Source organism: Cydia pomonella, chromosome 2 (assembly GCF_033807575.1).
Source record: "Cydia pomonella isolate Wapato2018A chromosome 2, ilCydPomo1, whole genome shotgun sequence".
Taxonomy (NCBI): domain Eukaryota; kingdom Metazoa; phylum Arthropoda; class Insecta; order Lepidoptera; family Tortricidae; genus Cydia; species Cydia pomonella.
This window is the reverse complement of record NC_084704.1, coordinates 13,071,767-13,092,045: the sequence shown is the minus strand read 5'-3', so window position 1 is coordinate 13,092,045 and position 20,279 is coordinate 13,071,767. Positions and strand designations below refer to the sequence as shown.

General features: G+C 35.5%; 2 protein-coding genes across 4 annotated transcripts in view; one reads left to right on the top strand and one right to left on the bottom strand.

Annotated features, from left to right (window-relative positions):
• The window catches only part of LOC133534426 (LIM domain only protein 7), a 204,097-nt gene that overhangs the window by 50,029 nt on the left and 133,789 nt on the right, over nucleotides 1-20,279 (top strand). The gene's annotated exons all lie outside the window — the stretch shown is intronic.
• On the bottom strand, nucleotides 7,142-10,863 carry LOC133534419 (opsin-1-like). The gene is made up of 9 exons (XM_061873525.1): nucleotides 10,723-10,863; nucleotides 9,857-10,001; nucleotides 9,333-9,453; nucleotides 9,136-9,253; nucleotides 8,715-8,928; nucleotides 8,386-8,533; nucleotides 8,183-8,293; nucleotides 7,789-7,955; nucleotides 7,142-7,525 (listed from the first exon to the last, which is right to left on the bottom strand). The coding sequence occupies exons 2-9, from the start codon at nucleotides 9,988-9,990 to the stop codon at nucleotides 7,402-7,404; spliced, it is 1,137 nt and encodes a 378-aa protein (XP_061729509.1). The 5' UTR covers nucleotides 9,991-10,001; nucleotides 10,723-10,863; the 3' UTR covers nucleotides 7,142-7,401.

The window sequence follows — 20,279 nt, the reverse complement described above, 5'->3', positions numbered from 1 at the left end:
TACGTTTAGTTGCAAATGTATACACTCGTACTAAACACTAGTCGATATGCAAACAGGCCCTAAGGTAAGTGTATACGCTTGTAAGGGCCTTATAAGATAAAAATAAATTATTAATTATCTCCGAAATGGAGTTAATTAGACTACTGGCGTCTTTGAGAAAGTTACTTAATTTAAGCTCAGGAATGCACCCTTGAAATTAACGGAAATAAAAAAAACACGGTGTATAAGTATGTATATCGTCGCTTAGTGGCCCAGTGATCGGAACTATGGGAGTAAAACTTTAACAAAACTTGTTAAGCGGACATAAAATAGTGCATACAGCCCTAAACATATTCATGTCCATAGGGATAGGAATAGTATAGTACTTACAGCCATAAAAATATTTACATTCATAGATATTCGAATATGTTTAAGGCTATAAGCACTCTTTTTACGTCCGCTTGATAAGTTTTGTTAAAGTTTTACTCCCATAGTTCCGATCACTAAGTTAGTGCCCATAGCATAAGCTTTGCTTAGTTTGGGCTAGGTCGATTTGTTTATTTGACCCCATATATTTATTTAGCTTATTTGTTAAATAAGAAATATTTATCAAGTCAATATAGATCATGCTAAATATGAATATAATTCCATTAAATTAAAATTAGAAAACTTCGCTTCCCTTGAAAGAAAAGTGAAATCAAAATCTCTTGGAAACTGCCATGCCACTTACCTAAGTAATACACATACGAACGAAGTTCTGTGTTTCCTTTTTAACCGACTTCAAGATCTCAGAAGGAGGAAGTTATCAAGTCGGGTGTATGTTTTTTTTTAATGTTTCTTACTTCAAAACTCCGTAATTTCTGGACCGATTTATAAAATTATTTTTTTGATTGAATCTATATATATATATATATACATATTGGTCCCGTTTTTGTCAAAACTCAGTTCTGATCATGAGATCCGTGAGGAACCGAGGGAACTCTTCAAATTTGAAAGGCATACATATAGTGATTTTTATATTTTCATCACCAAATCAAACATTTCTATTTAAAAAAGTGACATTTGATGAAGTGGAGCTGCTGATGCTGATCAGAATGGAACTCTTCAACGACGCATAGTTCCCGCTTGGCGACTTGTCATCCTCTTTATGTTGGTTAGGCAAATTAGGTTTTCAAGATACATTTTTTGTCAAGCTCGAGATCTGATGGTAGAATCTATGAGGAATCGAAAAAACTCTTCAAATGTTTCTGAGCGGCATATATATAGTGATTTTTGTATTTTCTTTTACAAACCAAGCATTTACATTTAAATAAATTTGATGAAGTGGGACTGATGGTGATGGGGGATGATGATCAGAATAGAACTCTTCAACGACGTATAGTTCACGATTGGCGATTTGTCCTCTTTGCTGTGTTTGTTAAGTTAATTAGATTTTCAAGAAATTTTTTAATATAATATAATACTCTTTCTTTCACCGGTCTCCCTCATTGCAGTCGGTTTTTTTTTCTTAAAAATTTCTATTATATTTTTATACACACTATATATATTTTACGCTAAATAAAACCCATTTACCGAAGCACGGATAGCTCTTACTACGATATGATCAGACAGATACATCTGAACGAATGGACTGTCACAATGCAAATTTTAATATAGGTTAATAATACTATAAAAAGTAGATTTAGCAAACGCCTGAATACAATAGTCCAATAGAAATTACTACCATTGACATCGGCAAGCAATAAATGTTGCGAACGTCGTATTTTACGCACGACAAATGCTATACATTCATGCTCGTATTACCTTATTAAATTAGCTTCAAAATTAACATATAATTCCTTGAAATAGGGTCGTGTTTCTATCTTCACAATTGAGTGAGATAAGAGCCGTAGCACTATATTATCTTGCTTCCTCAATAACTGCCACCGTGGCCTTAATTGAGGCGTGAATAGTGGTCTGTGATTTGCAGGGACAATAGGTTCCCTTGCGGTCAGGCCCAGTAACCCATCTTGATTCTAGGACCATTTGTGAGCTGACAAGATCGTTCCTATCTTGATTCCAGAGTCATTTGCGAACTGACTAGATCTAGAGCGGCTGATGTAGGAGTACAATAGGAAGTTTATTGCTTTTGCTGGGGTATCGAAGAAATAAATGGGATAGGAGCTGATAAGGAAGGAGATCTGTAACACTTGGCGTTTAGCCAAACAAAACCGTGACATTAATTTATGAACACCCGGACGTCTTACGACTTACACGACACTGCTGAATTAAGGATTAAAAAAGACAAACCTTCAAGACAATCACCGCCATCGAGCAAAATGGAGTCTTCAATAGGATCATTTATTATGCAAATCTTCACACAGGGACTCGAGGCTTTTATTGGTGCGGTAAATCATGGTTACCAGCCTCTGCGCTTACGCGCGCGAGATATTTATAACGGCTCGCGCGATTGTAACTCCGCCGTAAACTGGAGTAAGCTACCGGACGATATTCTGCGATTTATGAGGATGTCTGTGCAGCTTTGTTGATTACGTCCTTTGTACCTGCAGGCACGTATTAAAGAGGTTGAATTGACATTTCCTAGTATTATGTTATTTTCTTTCAACTCTAGCATAGGCCCGTTTAGATAAATGTCTACAGGGCACTGCGGCGTGGCCTCGGACTTCGCCAAATATATGTGTATAAATATTAGACATGGGATTGATGGGATATTGTAGAGATCTCGTCGGAGTTATTCAAAGCATTGCACTATGGTACAAAGTGTCTAGTCTAATGTAATGAATATTTATATCAGGCGTAGTTTTCCAGACACCTTTACTCTCTGATCCGAGTGAATCAGCTCGATCCATTAGCTCGGATAACCCGCTGTTTACCCAGTTGCTTATCTTTATTATTAAGATAGTGCATTTGCGTCGCGCGCTTTAGAAAAAAAATTAAAATAAATAAATCAAACAAGTTACAGCTTAAAACAACACATATTATTAGGTATAACTACAGAAACTACATGGGGGTCGTCAATTGGCTTTATACCAGTATATTATGTGGGAACAAATGTAGTAAATGCAGCAGATAATGAAATTGGAACATATGATTAATAATATAACTAACAAAGTGAATTATGTACGTTATATATGGCAAAGGAGGCACAGCATTAGTGATGGGTAGGACATCAAATTAAAATGAGTTTGTATGAGTACCTCATTCTCTAAAATGAGGTGTTACAATGTCTTACTTCAAATGAGGAGAGGTACTCGCAGTTTTGCAGCATCGACTATTCCATCAACTCCAACGGCAGCAAACCATATTTAATGTAAATACATATTTAGGCATTGCTAAACTTCCTTTTAAATATTTAATTGGAGTGCAATTCTGGAGGTTTAAAACAGAACTTTAACAACAGAAGACATACATTTAAGAATCAAACTAAGGACATAAAGTACATACATCCTATTGCAACTTAATTTGATGCTTTTATGAAACTTGTTCTAATTTAGCAGTTTATTATTTTTATTTTTAGATTGTTCAGAATCAATCCTTGCTACTTGATATCATTTTAAGTTTAACATTCATATATTGAAATAAATACTAACCATAAACTACCAAACAAACAATTAACAAACTAAGGAGAACAAATCCAATATTTTTTGTACCATTATTATATAGAAATTACTAACTTACCACCTCATAATTTATCAGTAATAATATCATTGTAATATGATAACAAACGAAAGCCTCAATAACGTTCGCGCGGTAATGCCACCGGCGCGCGGCGTGTAATATACACTTGATTTTTGTATGCAAAAGACACAAAGAAAGACCCACAGGTATATTTTATCGCGAAAACAATGTTAATATATTGTTATTTTGGCATAATTATAAGAATGGTCACTGATCACTATTTATAAAACACAACTAAAGATTACGAACAACTTTTTCGAGTTTCTCGTACTATAAATATGTCAAAATCATAAATGATCGAAATACTATCGAAGCACGTTAGCAAAAAGTATTACAAATTCACATCGTTAAAATGTACATGTTTATTACACCTATACAAATTATATTTACTTTTTTTATTAATAAACTAATGTAAAATATCATATTTTGTGTACGCCACTATATTAAAATTCATTAATTTAAATAATATTTTGGTCTCTTAAACGATAACTGTTTCTAAGCAAGCTTCGTAAATGCCCAGTGAGACTTGGTTGGCATTTCAATCGCTTATCAAGTAACCATTTCACTGTCCAGTCTAATTGGTTCAGATTATACATGACACCAGCAATATGAGTCTTGAGGTCAGGTTATACTGGTATGCACGTTTAGTACAATAATAGCTAACAAATATGGAGGCCTACCGCGAACCACAAAGTTTTGCTTTGCTGTCGCACTTACGTATGAATTTACAAGTGCGACAGAGAGAAAAAACTTTCTTCGCTAGGTTCTTTGATGACTTAGATTTTTCGCTTTTGACAAGTAACTTAGCAATGCTAGGATCAAAATAGCGTAATATGTATGTAAGCTTGCGGACGCTTACGCTTGTTTTCTTTCGTGTTTCATTTTTAACGTATTTTCGATGAGGTGTTATTGAAGCACGGCGCGTGTCTGTCTCACTCCCTCTTTCGGTAAATCTAATTCATTGTTTCATTTTGAAAGGATTTTTGAGGGGATGTCACAGTGAGGCGAGTGAATGGTACAAACACAATGCATTTCTCGGTGGACCTTTTGTCCTTGCAATAAGGTTTGTAGTTGGACAGTTGATAGTGTGAGCGATGAGTACTATGACGTCAATGACTCATTTCTTCATTTGAATGTCGGCGAGCACCGAGCGCCTCGCGACTCTCTTGCGAGTTGTGAGGAACGCGAGTGAGTTTGAAAGGCTGAGAGTTTTTTTTATTTATTTGAAGTGTTTGAATGATTTGTGTTGTAAGAGCTGTGTGTGATGCGCGCGAGTAAATGAGGAAAATTAATTGAGGAGTGATGTATGACATTTATGCGGTGTGAAGTTCTGCGACAATTTAACAAAATGAGTGGTACAAATGAGGTGCCTCACGAGTGAGCAACTCAACACTACACAGCATATAAAAATGTGAGAACTCTTTCTCTCTCACGGAATAGATACTTCATCTCATCAGAAAACATGTTTCATTTGGAAACACAACATATCCTTATATGTATAGTTGTTTGCTCTCTCGGAACTACCAGTCTTTGGTATCACGTATTTAATAAAGTATAATTAAATAAACATTACAGGACAGTGTAAAGAAACTTATATTTTGTCAACTAGTTGAATCAGTTTTTAATGTTATTTTGTGAAGTCAAATCCAAGTACAGTTACATTTATTAAGCTGTATCTAACTGCTAAAACGTACAGAGTTTTCGTTGTAGGCGTAATGTATGTTAGTGCGCTGTTACTTTACATGATGGTTGTACTATTTAGATTTGAGATACGTTGTTTGTAGGTTCTAGAATTACGTTATAAAGACATAATAGTCACTGCATAGAAAAAGGAATACAGTTTTGAAACAACATTCCTTCATTCAGCATAACTAGGTTATTTACCTGTAGTAATTACATTGTGAACCCTAGATCCCACATGTACATGCGAGTATGTACATTTAGATTAATACCTTGTAAGCTAAATAAGTATCAATAACTAAGACAATAACCTTCTCATTCACAGAAGTCTATACTGAAGGTGAAATCGTACAAAAACGTAAATTTTCTTGAATCAGTATGGATGGCATGTCATACTAATTAACAATTTTCATCGATAATTTATTCATATTGCTTTCGATTGACCGTTGAATATGCAAGTGATCTGGTCAGTTGAAACCTTTAGTAGAATAACGTTACATGTGATTGTGAAGCCTGTTGATGCAAGCTTCATTCATGTTTCGTGGTAACGTATTGATCATGACAGCCAATACGATGAACACGCACGTCTTTTAGTTTTAAATTATAAAGAAATTGTAGCCAATAAGTTTGATATTGTGATAATAGATCGATCGCAACACCGGGCCGTGCTCGTCGACTTCCGTGCTGGTCCAGGGATCGAAGCCCGGTAACGGCATTTATTTGTGTGATGAGGACGGGTATATTTGTTTCTGAATCATGGGTGTTTTCTATGTATATAAGTATGTATTTTTCTATGTATAACGTCGCCTCGTACCAATATTTAGTACAAACTTTGCTTACTTTGGGGTTAGGGCGATATGTATAAGATTGTGCCCATAATTTATTTATAAATGGTAACCAGTGCCCACACAGAAGTTTTCGTGTTGACTTATGATTAAAAAATTCTGAGGCGTATTAGCTAGTTCATATGAGTTTCTAATGGAAATTAGTTACCTTCCCCATATTACTGTCCAATCAAATCATCTAGTTTGCTACTCTATTTAAAAAAAAATGTTGTATAGCCGTCGTATTAAGTATATACTGCAAATCTTTGTTTTAATTTTGTTTTGGAACTATTTTAATTATTAGATTACAAGATAAAAATATAATTCATAATCACAGTCAGGCACGCGTAATACGTAATATGTAAAAACCTGTCATTGAACTTTTAAAGCGCGCGGTTGTTTTATGCGATAAGCGCAGCGTTAAACGTGATGCGTTGGCTACAAGCCGTTTTACATCAGATAATCTAATGACCATACATTGTATTACGCGGTAAACGCAGCTGTAAGCGCATTGTCATTTTTCCTACATTCTGTTGAGTCGCATAAAATTAAGCAACCGCGCGCTACAGAACTACTACCCTACCGCCCTACTACACTACTAGACTATGTATGCTCAGTTCTTAAGAAATTGGTAATGATAGTTATGAGAATGAAGATGGTCCAATATTAGGTCAATTGGTCATGTCAAGCTATTTAGTATGTTTCAATCGTTATTTTCTAATGGTTGGCTTAAATTATAGTGAAATGGGTTCATTCACGAAAGAAGGCGAATAAATAGTGTGTTTCATATATACTCCCTGCAATTTTTTATTTAGTGACAAGTATGCTAAGAAATAATAAATTAATCTTTTAGAATTTTTAGGTTAGCATCTTTTGTAAAAATAATTGCATAGAATGATAGGTACATAGAATAACGAATAGGTATATATATATAAATCCTAAATAGTTATCAGGAAAATGGAGAAAAAGTAAAACCAAAGTTTAATGTGGTCCAACCACTTTGCGTCTATATTGCATGATCAGTCCATAATACAATGCCAAGTTATCGTCAGTCCATCATTATAGTCTAAATAGGAGCAGTCTCAGAAAGAGGGCAGCTTCATGGCATTCATTTTGCTGCGTTGTTTTTGTATTTTTCTTGAATGCCATTAGCTGTAAAAACACACACGCGACGTTCGTTCTGAATTTTGAATCCAGAGTGAATGCGTGTTTCATGTGGAATACTTGAAGTCACTCGGGTTTATGCAGCAGGTTTCTCAGAGACGGTTGTGGATTCCGAGGCCATGGAGATGGCCTCATCAGAAGCAGCCTGGCATGAGAGAGATGGGAACCTCTTGTAGAGCGCTGCTCGGTATCTGGGATGGCTGCAAGCAGAGAGAAATAGTTAGTTTCAAATTCCATAAGACCATTAAATTATCATCTCCCACGAATTTTTTGTTTAAAATTTGAGTCATGACTCATGACAACAAAATCTGTAGGTAAGTAACAAAAGGTATCTTTTAAAATGGCAATCTAATGAAGTTCTATAATTTAACACTTCTAGTCTTGCACCTCATGAATTATTCAAGAAACGAATGCTTTGCGTTTGAAGTTAGTGCTTATTATGTATATCAGTTGCATGACTTACCTGATACCATATACAATTGGGTTGTAGACGGCATTAGCCTTGGCGAACAGAGAGCCCCAGATCGTGGCGAGCGGGCTGATGGTGGCGTTTTCGAAGATGCCCGCGTAGTTGATCACTAGGTAGGGCGTCCATGCCATGAACCAGAGCGAGATGGTCATAAGCGCCACCTAAAGACAAAAGTTGAGATGGATAATTTAGAAGATTTTTACCCCTATTAAGTAAATGACCTGATCTAGATATATTGATCCAAAATGATTCTTTGCTTCCGACACAAGAATACGTTCGGTCACTTTGATCGGTCTGTCCGGTACCTAACTAGCTCCAAGATATCGCTTTATCTCAATTTAAACAATCATTATGCGAAATCTAAGCAAGGAAGGAAACGATGTTGTACCTTAGCGAGCTTGCACTCGGCGCTGGTGTTGGCAGCCTCAGAAGACCTGAGGGAGGCAACATTCATCTTCTTGGCTTGTTCCCTCATAGCTTTCTCGTGCTCAGACACAGCCTGTATCGATAAAAAATAATCATATTTCATATCACAATACTAATACAAAGAACGAATTTTTGGATCGTAAAATTATGCAAATTCAGTGTCACCTGAACAATGAAGAAGTATGAGTACACGATGAGAATCAGAGGCATGAAGTAGACGAACACGGAGTAGACCAGGATGTAGCTACGGCTAAGCCATTCTTTGTTGAGATAATCGGTACCACAGGCGGTCATGTTGCCTTCTGGCACGTACCTGATATCAAAAACAATATTAAATTGTTACAATACTCGTAAAATGACTTCAAATTGGTGAATTGTCATTTGCGTTAAAAACTAAATTGAACAATTGGAAGTCTGCCCTATACATATAAAGGAACCATTTAGAAGGGTCTCCCCTTCTCAAACTAGAGACAATGAAACTGCAAAAAATTTGCCTGTTCCATCCGAAGAAAGGCGCGACAGTCCAGGCGAGGGAGAACAGCCAGATAAAGGCGATCCTCGCGAGGGCACCGTTGATGGTCATGGGCTTAGCCGCGATACCGCGAACGATGACGTTGTAGCGGTCAAAGGCGATCATGGTCATCGACCAGATGGACGCGCAGCCGAAGAGAGAGCCAGCGCAACCGTATAGCTCGCAGGCCAGAGGACCTGGAAATATTTCGTTGTAGGTGAAGATGATGATAAATTGTACCCACATGCAGCGACGTACGTATAATTTATTTTGTTATCTCTTTATATAAATAAAAATAAAATAAAATATATTCTCTCTAATTCTATTATTCAACCGAAGAAAAGAAAATTAAGCTTATATGATATATAGCGCTGATATGAATTAATTGTTTAATCGTAACTCACCGAATACCCATGTCTCGTGGTAGCAATTGATAACCATAGCCGGTGACATACAAACCATCATAAAGAAGTCCGAGAAAGCTAAGTTAACCACTAGCAAGTTTGACGGAGTTTTGAGGTTCTGTAAGGATTTATTATATTTTAATTAAATTATAATAAATAACGAACAGTTAAAACATTAAATGTGGGAAATAACGTACCTTTGTTGTTGTGAAAATGTAGATGACCATTCCGTTGCCAGCGATAGAGACGAATCCGAGAACGCCTATAACGAAACCAAGCAGCCCATGCCACAGTGGATTCATTGGCGGAAATTGGTACCTGAAAATATTGCATAAGAACGTTACAATATATGGTGTACTCGTAGAAGAGTGAACACCTCATATATTAAGGACTTCGTAAATCGATCTAAATTATCTAGAGCTGATTTCATCTCTGATCAAAAATAAGATATAAAATATTGAAAAGTGAAATTTAACAAACTCATTGTATAGGATTGTCATTTAAACATGTTGTAGTGAGGTCCATGTTGGGCATGTTGTATTAAATAAATCCAAATGACTTATTAATTTAACCAATCGTTCATTCTGGCAGTAAACCGAAAATCGTAGGTCTCTAAATTAACCATCAGAATAAACTATCATCATATAGTTATATCATCCATACGCGTGTGAAAAAGATATTGCTGAGTTAAATGATCATCATGTATTTATATCTATCATACCAGTGAGGGTCGACCATGTGCAGCATGTCAGGCGTGACCTTGTCGACCACCGTCGTGTTGCCGAAGCCCGCGCCATGCGCCCCCCATGACTGGAGCGCGGCCACGCCCGGTCCGATGTCCAGTGAGAGTGACATCTCTGAGTTACCTGGAAATTCAAAGCATTTTTATGTAAAAACATCATTCATGATCACATTTTATATAAAAACCTGCCAAGCATAAGATTATTAGAAGCCCTTTTATATTGGCAATTCAAGTAAAGCTAGTTTTTAGGGTTCCGTACCCAAAGGGTAAAACGGGACCCTATTACTAAGGATTCGTTGTCTGTCTGTCTGGCTGTCCGTCTGATACCTGTCACCAGTCACCACCCGCCGTGATAGTTAGACAGTTGAAATTTTCACAGATGATGTATTTCTGTTGCCGGTATAACAACAAATAATAAGAAACAGAATAAAATAAATATTTAAGGGGGCTCCCATACAACAAACGTGTTTTTTTTTGCCTTTTTTGATAGATTATGGTACGGAAACCTGCGTGCGCGAGTCCGACTCGCACTTGGTCGGTTTTTATTCGTTCGGTACTAGCTGATGCCATAAATGAATTTTAATAAACTAACCTCCAAACTGAAGAGAAAGTCTAGACTAGAGCAAGGATAACTGAATTTAGAGCTGACACTGCTGATTGAAACTGGAATGAGCACTTATTTTATAAATTCAAAGAGAAACTCATTTTTAACATAAAAAATAAATATTCATTTATAAATAGGTATATTTTGATGCATGTTTAGTTTCGAATAAGTTTATTTGAACGGGTTAAGCAATATACTCCTATGTTCAGGAAACATTTACATATGAAGATTGAAGACTTACCTGAGTAGCTCCAGGTGGAGGATAGTCCTTACAGGATGGTTATCACTAAAATACTGAAGAAAATCGCTGCACGAACTACTCCAGTCTTCTTCGATGACCAAACCCGAGAAGGATGGGGAGACTACTCGGTGTTGGCTTCTCCTAGCTGCCCTTTTATATGATGGCCAAACAGTAACAAAATTAGGGAGATCGATATTCATAATTAGATTCATCATAAGACGTTACTTAAAGGCTTCCTTAAGGTTAAGAAGGTGCTGTTTTTAGTATGGGTTTTCCATAATCTTTTGCTAATTAATGCGCCCGACTATTTTTAAGTCAGTAGGATAACTAGTGTTCAGTGTGTATTTGGTAGAAGCAAGTTCTTAACTTAAATTTTACTCCACAAATGTTTTTTTAACGCGCGTTTTAAACTTAACTCTCCGTTTAAGGATGCATTTTTTATAAGTGTAAATCTCTGTTAACAGCTTTTCTACCTATGAACACTTGCTCTAGAAGCTGATAAAGTTTCTACCGTCCTTATAAATCCCCGGAGTTTAGCGCGTGTTGTAGTCTCGAGTACATCAAATTAGCGGATTGGTAATCCGTGTATGTCTACAATCCAGAATTATCTTGTGACAGCCAAATAGAGTAATCAAGTATCAAATAGAGGTTCTAAGACTCTTCACTGAAGTCCTTTACGAGTATAATGAGTATAAATTATAGAATTGATTGAGTATATACAATCTTTGTAATTGGCTGCAGATGGGAGATAACGATACCAAAGAGGATCACAATTTAACTTAAGGTGTAAATGTTTAACGCTATCAGTATTAAATCATGCCATATCTATCACCAGAGTAGAAATCTATTTTTCACCACACCAACTGGTAAAGGCTCTCTTGATTGTTCAAAAACTAATGAGAAAGTTGCATTTTATCCACATGTGGGGCAAAGTAATCAGATGCAAATTTTGACTCGTTTCCTTATGTTAGCTGGTAGATTTGACTTTTAAATGATGATTTTGGATGATACATTTTTAATTAAGTTGATTTGGATTTGATTCGGTTTGTTTTTTTTTTTTGGTATTTCATAGTTAGTTTTTTTCTCGCACTGGTGTGGTGAAAAATGTTTTGTTTCACTCGGAGGCAAAGTTTGTTTAACCCTCGTGCCTTGAAACCCTCGCAACTCTCAAGATTCCACTTCTCGCACCACTCGCTACGCTCGTGGTTCAATTTTGGAATCTTTCCCTTGCTTGGGTATCAATATTAGCACGAGCGGTTAAACAACAACTTTGCCCCCTTGTAAAACAAATAACTATTTATGGTTTGTAGGCTCTAATTTTATTTGCTCGATATTTTGAATTTCGAGTCAAATATGTTTCCCAATTACGTCACATCTATCTCTACCTTCCTATATATATCTACCTACTCTTAACATCTATGTCTAGAGTCTTATTTGTTTGGGGGTTTATACATTCCCAACTGATGGCATTGTACATTCATTCATGGCATTGTAGCTATGGTATTAAATGAAGCCCAGACCATAGGAATTTAAGCTTCTCGAGGTCAACATCACCGTACAGCATGAGGCATCTGACTCGTGTAACTGTTGTGGTGAAGTGTTATTAAGCAGCTATTTCAGTTAATTAAATTTAGCCACACTTCAGCCGAGGCCGCAGGCAAGCACAGATGCCTCATTCTGCAATTGCGACAATTTGAGTTCAGTAACGCTGATTGCTCCACGCTATGGCGATAAATCTGCTTCTAAGTATATCACAGGTTTAGCTTCATTATATCGATTTCTCCATGTCGGATTCTGTCCTGATTCTGTCGATGGTGCATGCTACATGCACATTGCGCTGGCTTACCGTTTGAAACTTTTTTTAGGGTTTCGTATCCTTACGGTTATCTGTAACGTGCATATTATGTACTACCTCTATATATAAAATGATATATTCGTACGAACAATAAACCGTCCATGTCCCAAGTACGGTGCTGGGTTCCTGATGGAACATTGCTATAATAGGAATGATCACATCGAACTGAACCCGCTGTTCTCCAAGCTGTGCCGGTGCATTGCCCTTGAGTCTGTTTCCTCTGCTAAATGCGGTACGGCACTTACCTTTACAACGTGTACTATAAAACCGCGATGTTATTGCGATGTCTCGCTGCCAACTGTGCTCTTGCACTTGAATGATTTGGAATATGTTTAAATATGATTTGGAAGTCGGTCAGTAGTCTTATTAAGGAATGTATCGAGTTATTTTGTCATACATTTGTGTTTAAAGTAGGCTACATTTACTTTTATTTGTGTTGAAACGGTGACAGCATCAGCGTTCACATTATTAATTCGTAAACCTTCTTGCTTGTTTAGTAAATTAGTGCCCGTGTATCTAAGTATTAATGCGTTTAAGATTAGAGATTATTAGTGTGAAAAAATAATCTCCTGTCTATCTATAAATAACTGCGCCAGAAAATTGTAAGTACCTACAGAGTCCTAGAGCAATATGCTGTTTTATTCAATGGAGTAAATTAATGACAATGCATGCATGTTCGCAATTTGTTGACGAACTCGTATGTCGAATGATAGTGTGAGAGCAATGGTTACATCGATCGACTTAGCTCGTGGTACGACTACAGGCGACGTACATAAATATGAACATTCTTAAACGATATCTCTTAGCTTCATTTTCTTTTACCATATGAGGCATAGACATTCCTAGACATATTTAAAAAGAGTACATTACGATACAAGTGCGAAAAATTGGAAATTCGAAACGAGTGGCGATAAATTAAAACACGACCAAAGGGAGTGTTTTAAATCGACACGAGTTGCAAATTGCCTATGCGCACATGTATCGTACAACGTATTACAGTTCATATGACCCTTTAAATTTTCAACATATTACGTAATGTACTAATTATCGCACTAGTGCGGTAAAGTAGCACCATATGTACTGTAAATATTGTTAATTGTTACTTATGAGGTACCTACAGAATTTGGCTGTTTGTGCAAAAAGCTTGAGACAGGGGTTTTCGAATAAAAGTGTTCCATTACTTTTTCTGAAAAACTGTGAACATATAGGCTAGTTCGGCCCATTTGTTGATTGATTGATTCCAAAACAGGAAAAAAATGTCCCAAGATTTTCATATACAATTTTGGTGTCTGTTTTGAGACGGTCCCATATACAAAATATATGTGAAAATGCGTCACAAAACTGTTATTTTATTCGGTTACTTGTTTCTTTTTAAAATCGATAGTCTTATTGATTCTGAGTATATATATAGCCCCAAAAGATGATAGTTTATCGAAAAAAGTAATTAATACTAGGTACACTTTGTTATACGTTATTTTTCTGTCGTATAGTTTACCAAGTTGTTATTGTATGTAAAATGTAAAATAATCTTTAATAGAAGAAGCATCTGGTGGTCGTCGTCGCTTGTGAATCGAACTGGATACGATATCACAGACTACCTTTCTATTACTGTAATTAATCCATTAATAGTGGGCTCAAAATAAATTACTTTTGCATTTAACCAAGATTTCATCATTTCAACGCTATTCCCACGTCTAAGATTATCCAATTTATTGCACAACGGATCAGAAAGTTCTAGACAATCGCTCTATATAATGCGTCACAGAATGATAAAGGGCTTATAGACGTTTGCCTGCTAAACTCTTATAAGACCGTTTTCTCTGATGTGTGTTGACATAGAAAGCAACGTGATAATGTCACGAGGTGATAATGATATCGCGATGTATGTTATTAGATTGAGAGCGAGCGTTCAATATGATACTGTCATGATTAATATGCAATTTTTTTTTTATAGGAAATTAAATGCCTTTAATATTTAAGGTACTAGTAGTAGCTACTTTCAGCAGGAATTTTGAGCGTGATGTCCTATCATCATATATCATGATGTGATGGTTTGGTTTTAAATACAACTAAGCAAGTGTATAGCTTACATTAGTATAATACTCGTACGAGTATGAAAATCTAGTCCCAAAACATACCTAGGTACTAAAACCTAGACTTTTTACTTGCCTACTTATCAATGTATTAAGGTGGGTTTCAATGTTCAATTATTTAAGGTTAAAGTATTTAGAAAATAGAGATAGAGACACAAAGTGTTTCGTTATCGTAGCGCAAGTGGTTGTAGTAGTAGTAATAGTAAACACTTTATTGCACATAACAAGTAAATAACATAAAAATAATACAGTAAATGTGTACAAAGGCGAACTTATCCCCTTAAGGGATCTCTTCCAGCTAACCTACCACCTTGTCACCTTTACAATCTTTAATTTTGCACGTTTTTACGTTTTTGTTATTTTTTTAATTTCTTCCCTACAATAAGTAACAAACGTAAATAACTTCATTACTACTGTAATCATTAATCTATCATACTTAACCCTAACTTATTGCGTCTTCTAATTCATTCATTTTTGAAACAGGTTTACTAATATAAAGACCCATTGTGCCTTGCCTGATTACTTTATTTACGTTACCACAACACAACCTGTACACACTAATTGCAAAACGCTTTAAGCAACTTTACCAAAACAAAGATGCGAGCACCGCCATTGGCCTCTTAATAAAGAGGCCGTTACACTAGTATTAAAACGTGTTACAAGAAATAACCGTCGACGTTGTGTAATACCCCTAATACTCATTAAAAGGTAGTCGTTAACTCGACTTCTCCATTAAGTGTGGTAATGTCTTAGTAGTTTTTATTGTGGGATGCTGAGGCATCGCACTCATCTGTGTTCTATGATTTATAAGAGTTTTGTAAACATCAAGTATAAAGTACATATAATATTATACGCAACATCTTTAATTATGTTAAATGAAAATACTTAAATAAGATTTCGGTAGTCATATTTTTTCTGTTGCCGTTCGGCATTTCTCTTGAACATAATTATCAACGTCCAAACATTAATGTTTACATATAAGGTTTTAATTGCAATAAAATTCTTAGATATTTAAACTGACACACAGTAATGTAATGTACAGTCAGCATCAAAATTAGCGGATCAAACAAGGTTTCAAATATATTCTGAAACAGCTTAACAAAATGTGGTGGTTATAAATGTAGAACAATTAAGACGGTAAAAGATTTACTTTTGAATGTAAATTTTAAAGATTTATCTATATTTGGAATAGTCATCCGGAATATCAGATACTTTTGGCGCGTTGTTTCATCCGCTACTATTGATGCTGACTGTACTAGGAGATCTGTGACCAATCCTATTATGACGTATGGTATGTTTATACTGTGTTTGAATTGTGTTATTTATTACACCTATAACAATATCTGTTAAAATGTTTGGTCCGATTGTTTTGGCTTTGCCAGCGGCTGTTCACTTCACATGTTTATTCATTGCGTCGTCTGTCGGATGTTACCGCTTAGACAGACAGTGGAGCGTCTTGATGCATAATTTTTGTTCCATTTTGTACGTATAGTAGAACTAATTATATACGGCGAACTTTTGGCTTGGGTCGGTGGAGTGAAAAAGTTCACTTGATATATGAGCGCAATTGAAACCGGCCAATTTTGTTCTGATAAATAAAAGTCACACATTACATGTCTATCACCGGTGTAATCAAAGAAGTCTTTTTGTCCGTCTTGCGTATTTGCACCTATGTACATGATTTTTCGATAAGGGAATTTCGTAGGTAAATTTCGAAGGTCGAAAAGAGTAGGTAATAAATAAATTGACGGTTTCAGGATACGAAAATCCTTCCCTGTTGCATACAAAGGCTACTTCTAATTAATCTTTTTTTTATTTTCAGGTACGTCACCCGACTACTACTTTCGGTATTGAGAGTATAAAACGGTATCGTAAATATCGGTATAAATGATGTAGAAAACTTAGCGCTTCGTCGACTACAGTTTTCGACGCCATTCGATTCTGAACCTTATTCATAGTCCTATATAGATGTTATTATAAAATATCTAATTCGAATTTTTACTTTATCTCGTAATGAGCGGTTGACATATTGATCGGAGGATTAGATACAAGACACTGCTGTGATAACTAGTTGCCTATGGTGCATTGTATTGTTTTCGTTGGAAATCATGTTAAACTCTGTAGAAATGCGTGATAAGCCGAGCCGTGGACTTCATCATCATTCATTGCTTCTGGGAGAGACTAGTCGTGACATATATTTACCTACGAGTACATACAGGTAGTTTCTGCATAGATTATATACCCAATGTTACTTCGACTGCCTGGTGTAACTGAACAGTAGGTTAGAGATGATCAGTCATAACATAAACATATTTAATGTGGCTATGGAGTTTCTATGCATATATCTTTTGGAATCAATCACGTTTGTATATAAGTATCCCTTTGTTTAAATATATAATTAACTAATTTTTTAATATTTTGCTAATTTAGTCCTCCTATTTAGTTTTGTTATCCTCTATCACTTTTGGTATTTACGAAGTAAATGTTTATTTCAAAATGACAAGGTTGAGAAAAATTAGTTTTAACTAGTACCTATCAAAAAACAATATTGTACTAGTCAAATTCTTAATGACTGGTTTTAGTGTTTTATAACGTAGTTTGAGTAGTCAATTAAACACAACCTTTTGATAGCTCACCGAACGGCTTATAATAGAATGTAGGAATTCTAATGACCTAGACCCGCCGAATACCGTAACTTTTAACGAGTTCGACTTCCTTAATTACTTATTCAGATCGTTAAAAATATATTACATATTCATAGTTTGCAAACCTGACTCTGTTGACCTTGCGAAGGAAATGAGAAATGATAACCAGTATGCTTTATACCCAAGCGTTGTAAGTTTTCCATTATCGAATAAATGGAAACATACTTTAATTTGTCACTTTTATCGTAATTAATAGTCTAATCCGGCTCATTTCCTTAACAAATTTCAAAAATAAGTTTTATCGATGTTTGAATATGTCTGTTTTGTCCCAAATTATTTATATTTAATTTATAATATGTATATAGCTTGTAGGCGGCTACAGTTCAACATATAGTTTTTGAGATAAATGACTGGATATACTGACAGACAGTCGGATGAATGGATGGACAGACGGACATGAAGAAACTATGAGGGTTCCGTTTGAAGAAACTATAACGAATACGAAACCCTAAAAGAATAGAAAGGGAAGGAACTTGTCGAGTGAATGCTTCATTTCTCCCACTTTTGTGTCCCATTTTCCCAGTTGACATTGTTTCTAGAAAAAATGTAGAAACTAGTTGAAACTAAACTTTTAATGAACAATAGTTATTTGTACAACAAGAGAGCAAAGTTTGATATTTCTTCGAGTGCTTATTTTGAGTCCCGTGCAAGTGAAAGATATTATGATATACTCGCTACGCTCGTGAATCTAATTTAGAATCTTGAGCGTAGTAAGGGACTTAAAAGCGCACATGTAAATAACTTTGATTTTTTTCACGACATCAGTGAGAACATATTTGGAAGGTAAAAATAGAACCTGAAAAGATGTAATCCGTCTTCATCACTATTTCACTCATATTTTCTTAAGTTATTCTAACAATTCACTTTCATTACCGCAATAAAACAAAACGAAATTTCATTGTTTTGATTGTAAGTATAATAAAATACGTAAAATATGATGTTTTTATTAAATTTTAAACTTTTATTTCATTAATTAATTATTATGAATGAAGACACGTAGGGTGTTTTAATTGGAACGATGCGTCTGACTTATTTCGGGGGTTTATTATAAACCTTCAATATTCCGTTGAATGACGTATGTATGCACTTGTATGTCTCTTTCTTTTTGCTAATGACGTGAAAGGGACAAAGACAATACAATCCAAATATTTCAAACTTGTATTAGGCCCCGCACGTTGAAATGACATTCGAATATAAAGGTCACTTGAATGTTATTTTGTCTCACTCAGTGAGCAAAATACGATTTTGCTCACTGTTTTTAAGCAGCAAATTACCCTTGTTCCAGCTGCTGACGTGAAAAATATTTTCCATTAAATTTTATACAATATTTGAAAGCATGTTACTAGGACTAAAAGTTTTCAAGTTATATGCGCCGTCTAATTTCCGCCGTGTTTTGTTTATTTTTGGTAGTATGAACAACCTGAGAGACATCAGCTATGAACGCTGGCAGTAAAAGTGTTAATATAACACGTATACTTGATGGAGAAGGCCAGCTATAGACTAAAAAACTCGGATGAAACCCTCAACTTTGATTTGTTCTATGATGCAAGTATGGAATTTGACAGCCGGTCGATTATAGATAGCGCTCTTGTTGATTATACATTTATTGTAAATTTAAATCTAAATAAACAACATTTTTAGGTTTTTTTACTTCGAGTCCAATCACTAACATCCTAGTTCTCGAAAAAGGCAATACCTATCGATTTTGATGAGTTCGATTTTGCAATATACTTTAGGAGGTTAAATAAGTAGATAAAGGCTAGGTTTTATTACGAGTAATATTGTCTTTGGTAACCGCGATAGAGTTACTCATGAAATAAAACTATGTTTACTAGGTTTTATTCTTGGGATCATTCCTTTTCCCGAGTTCTCACGCACTCGCACAAAGCAAAAGACGATTATTATTTTTATCATTACTATGAGACTAACTCCTATGTGATTATAACGGATTTACCCGCCATTCCTACGACCAAGGACGACGTCGATCACCCAGACAATATGCAAGAAATACGATTATTTGAGAACGAAGCAATACCATAGATTCCATAGTACAAGCCAATAAAAGCGAAAGTCAATATTGGCCATAAACCTTTTGACCCTAGGGCCAGTAGTGCCCGTTTTATAGCGATAATCTAAGTGTCCACATTAGTATTGCGAGCCGCACATGTCTGTCAGCTTGCATCTTTGTAGCCTTAATATAAGATAAGCGTGAGTTTATGAATTACCTACTTTTGAATTTAAATTGAATACTTACTAACTGCATAGATTTAATAATTATACAGTTTCATGCTTAACGTTAGAGAAACGAACAATTCATTTAAATAATAATCAGGGACTCTCTATCATTAAATAAATAATAATAAACAAATATTATAGGTACATTCTTACACAAATTGACTAAGTCCCACGGTTAGCCAAGAAGGCTTATGTTGTGGGTACTCGGACAACGATATATATAATATACAAATACTTACATAGAAAACTTATGAGCTCATCACACCAATAAATGCCCTTACCGGGATTCGAACCCAAGACCATCGGCTTCATAGGCAGGGTCACTACCCACTAGGCCAGACTGGTCGTCAGAATTAAATTAAAAGCTTCTTCAATATGTAAATCATATTTATATCTTGGCGCCAAGCTCATGCTAGCTACAAAACTATTCAATAGCAGGTACTATATTATGGCGACAGCATAGTGAATGGAATTTGCATTTAGCAAGCGATTTCTCCACAGTTATCTAATCTAATGAAGGAGTAAAACAATATTTCATGGCTGAAAATTTCAATATTTCTATACGCAACCGGATAAACATAACTATGTACATAAAAACAACAAAAAGTTGACCTCCAGTGACAATAGCATATCAAATTCTCGTCACAGCGGCTGGTTGAAGCAGGAGCC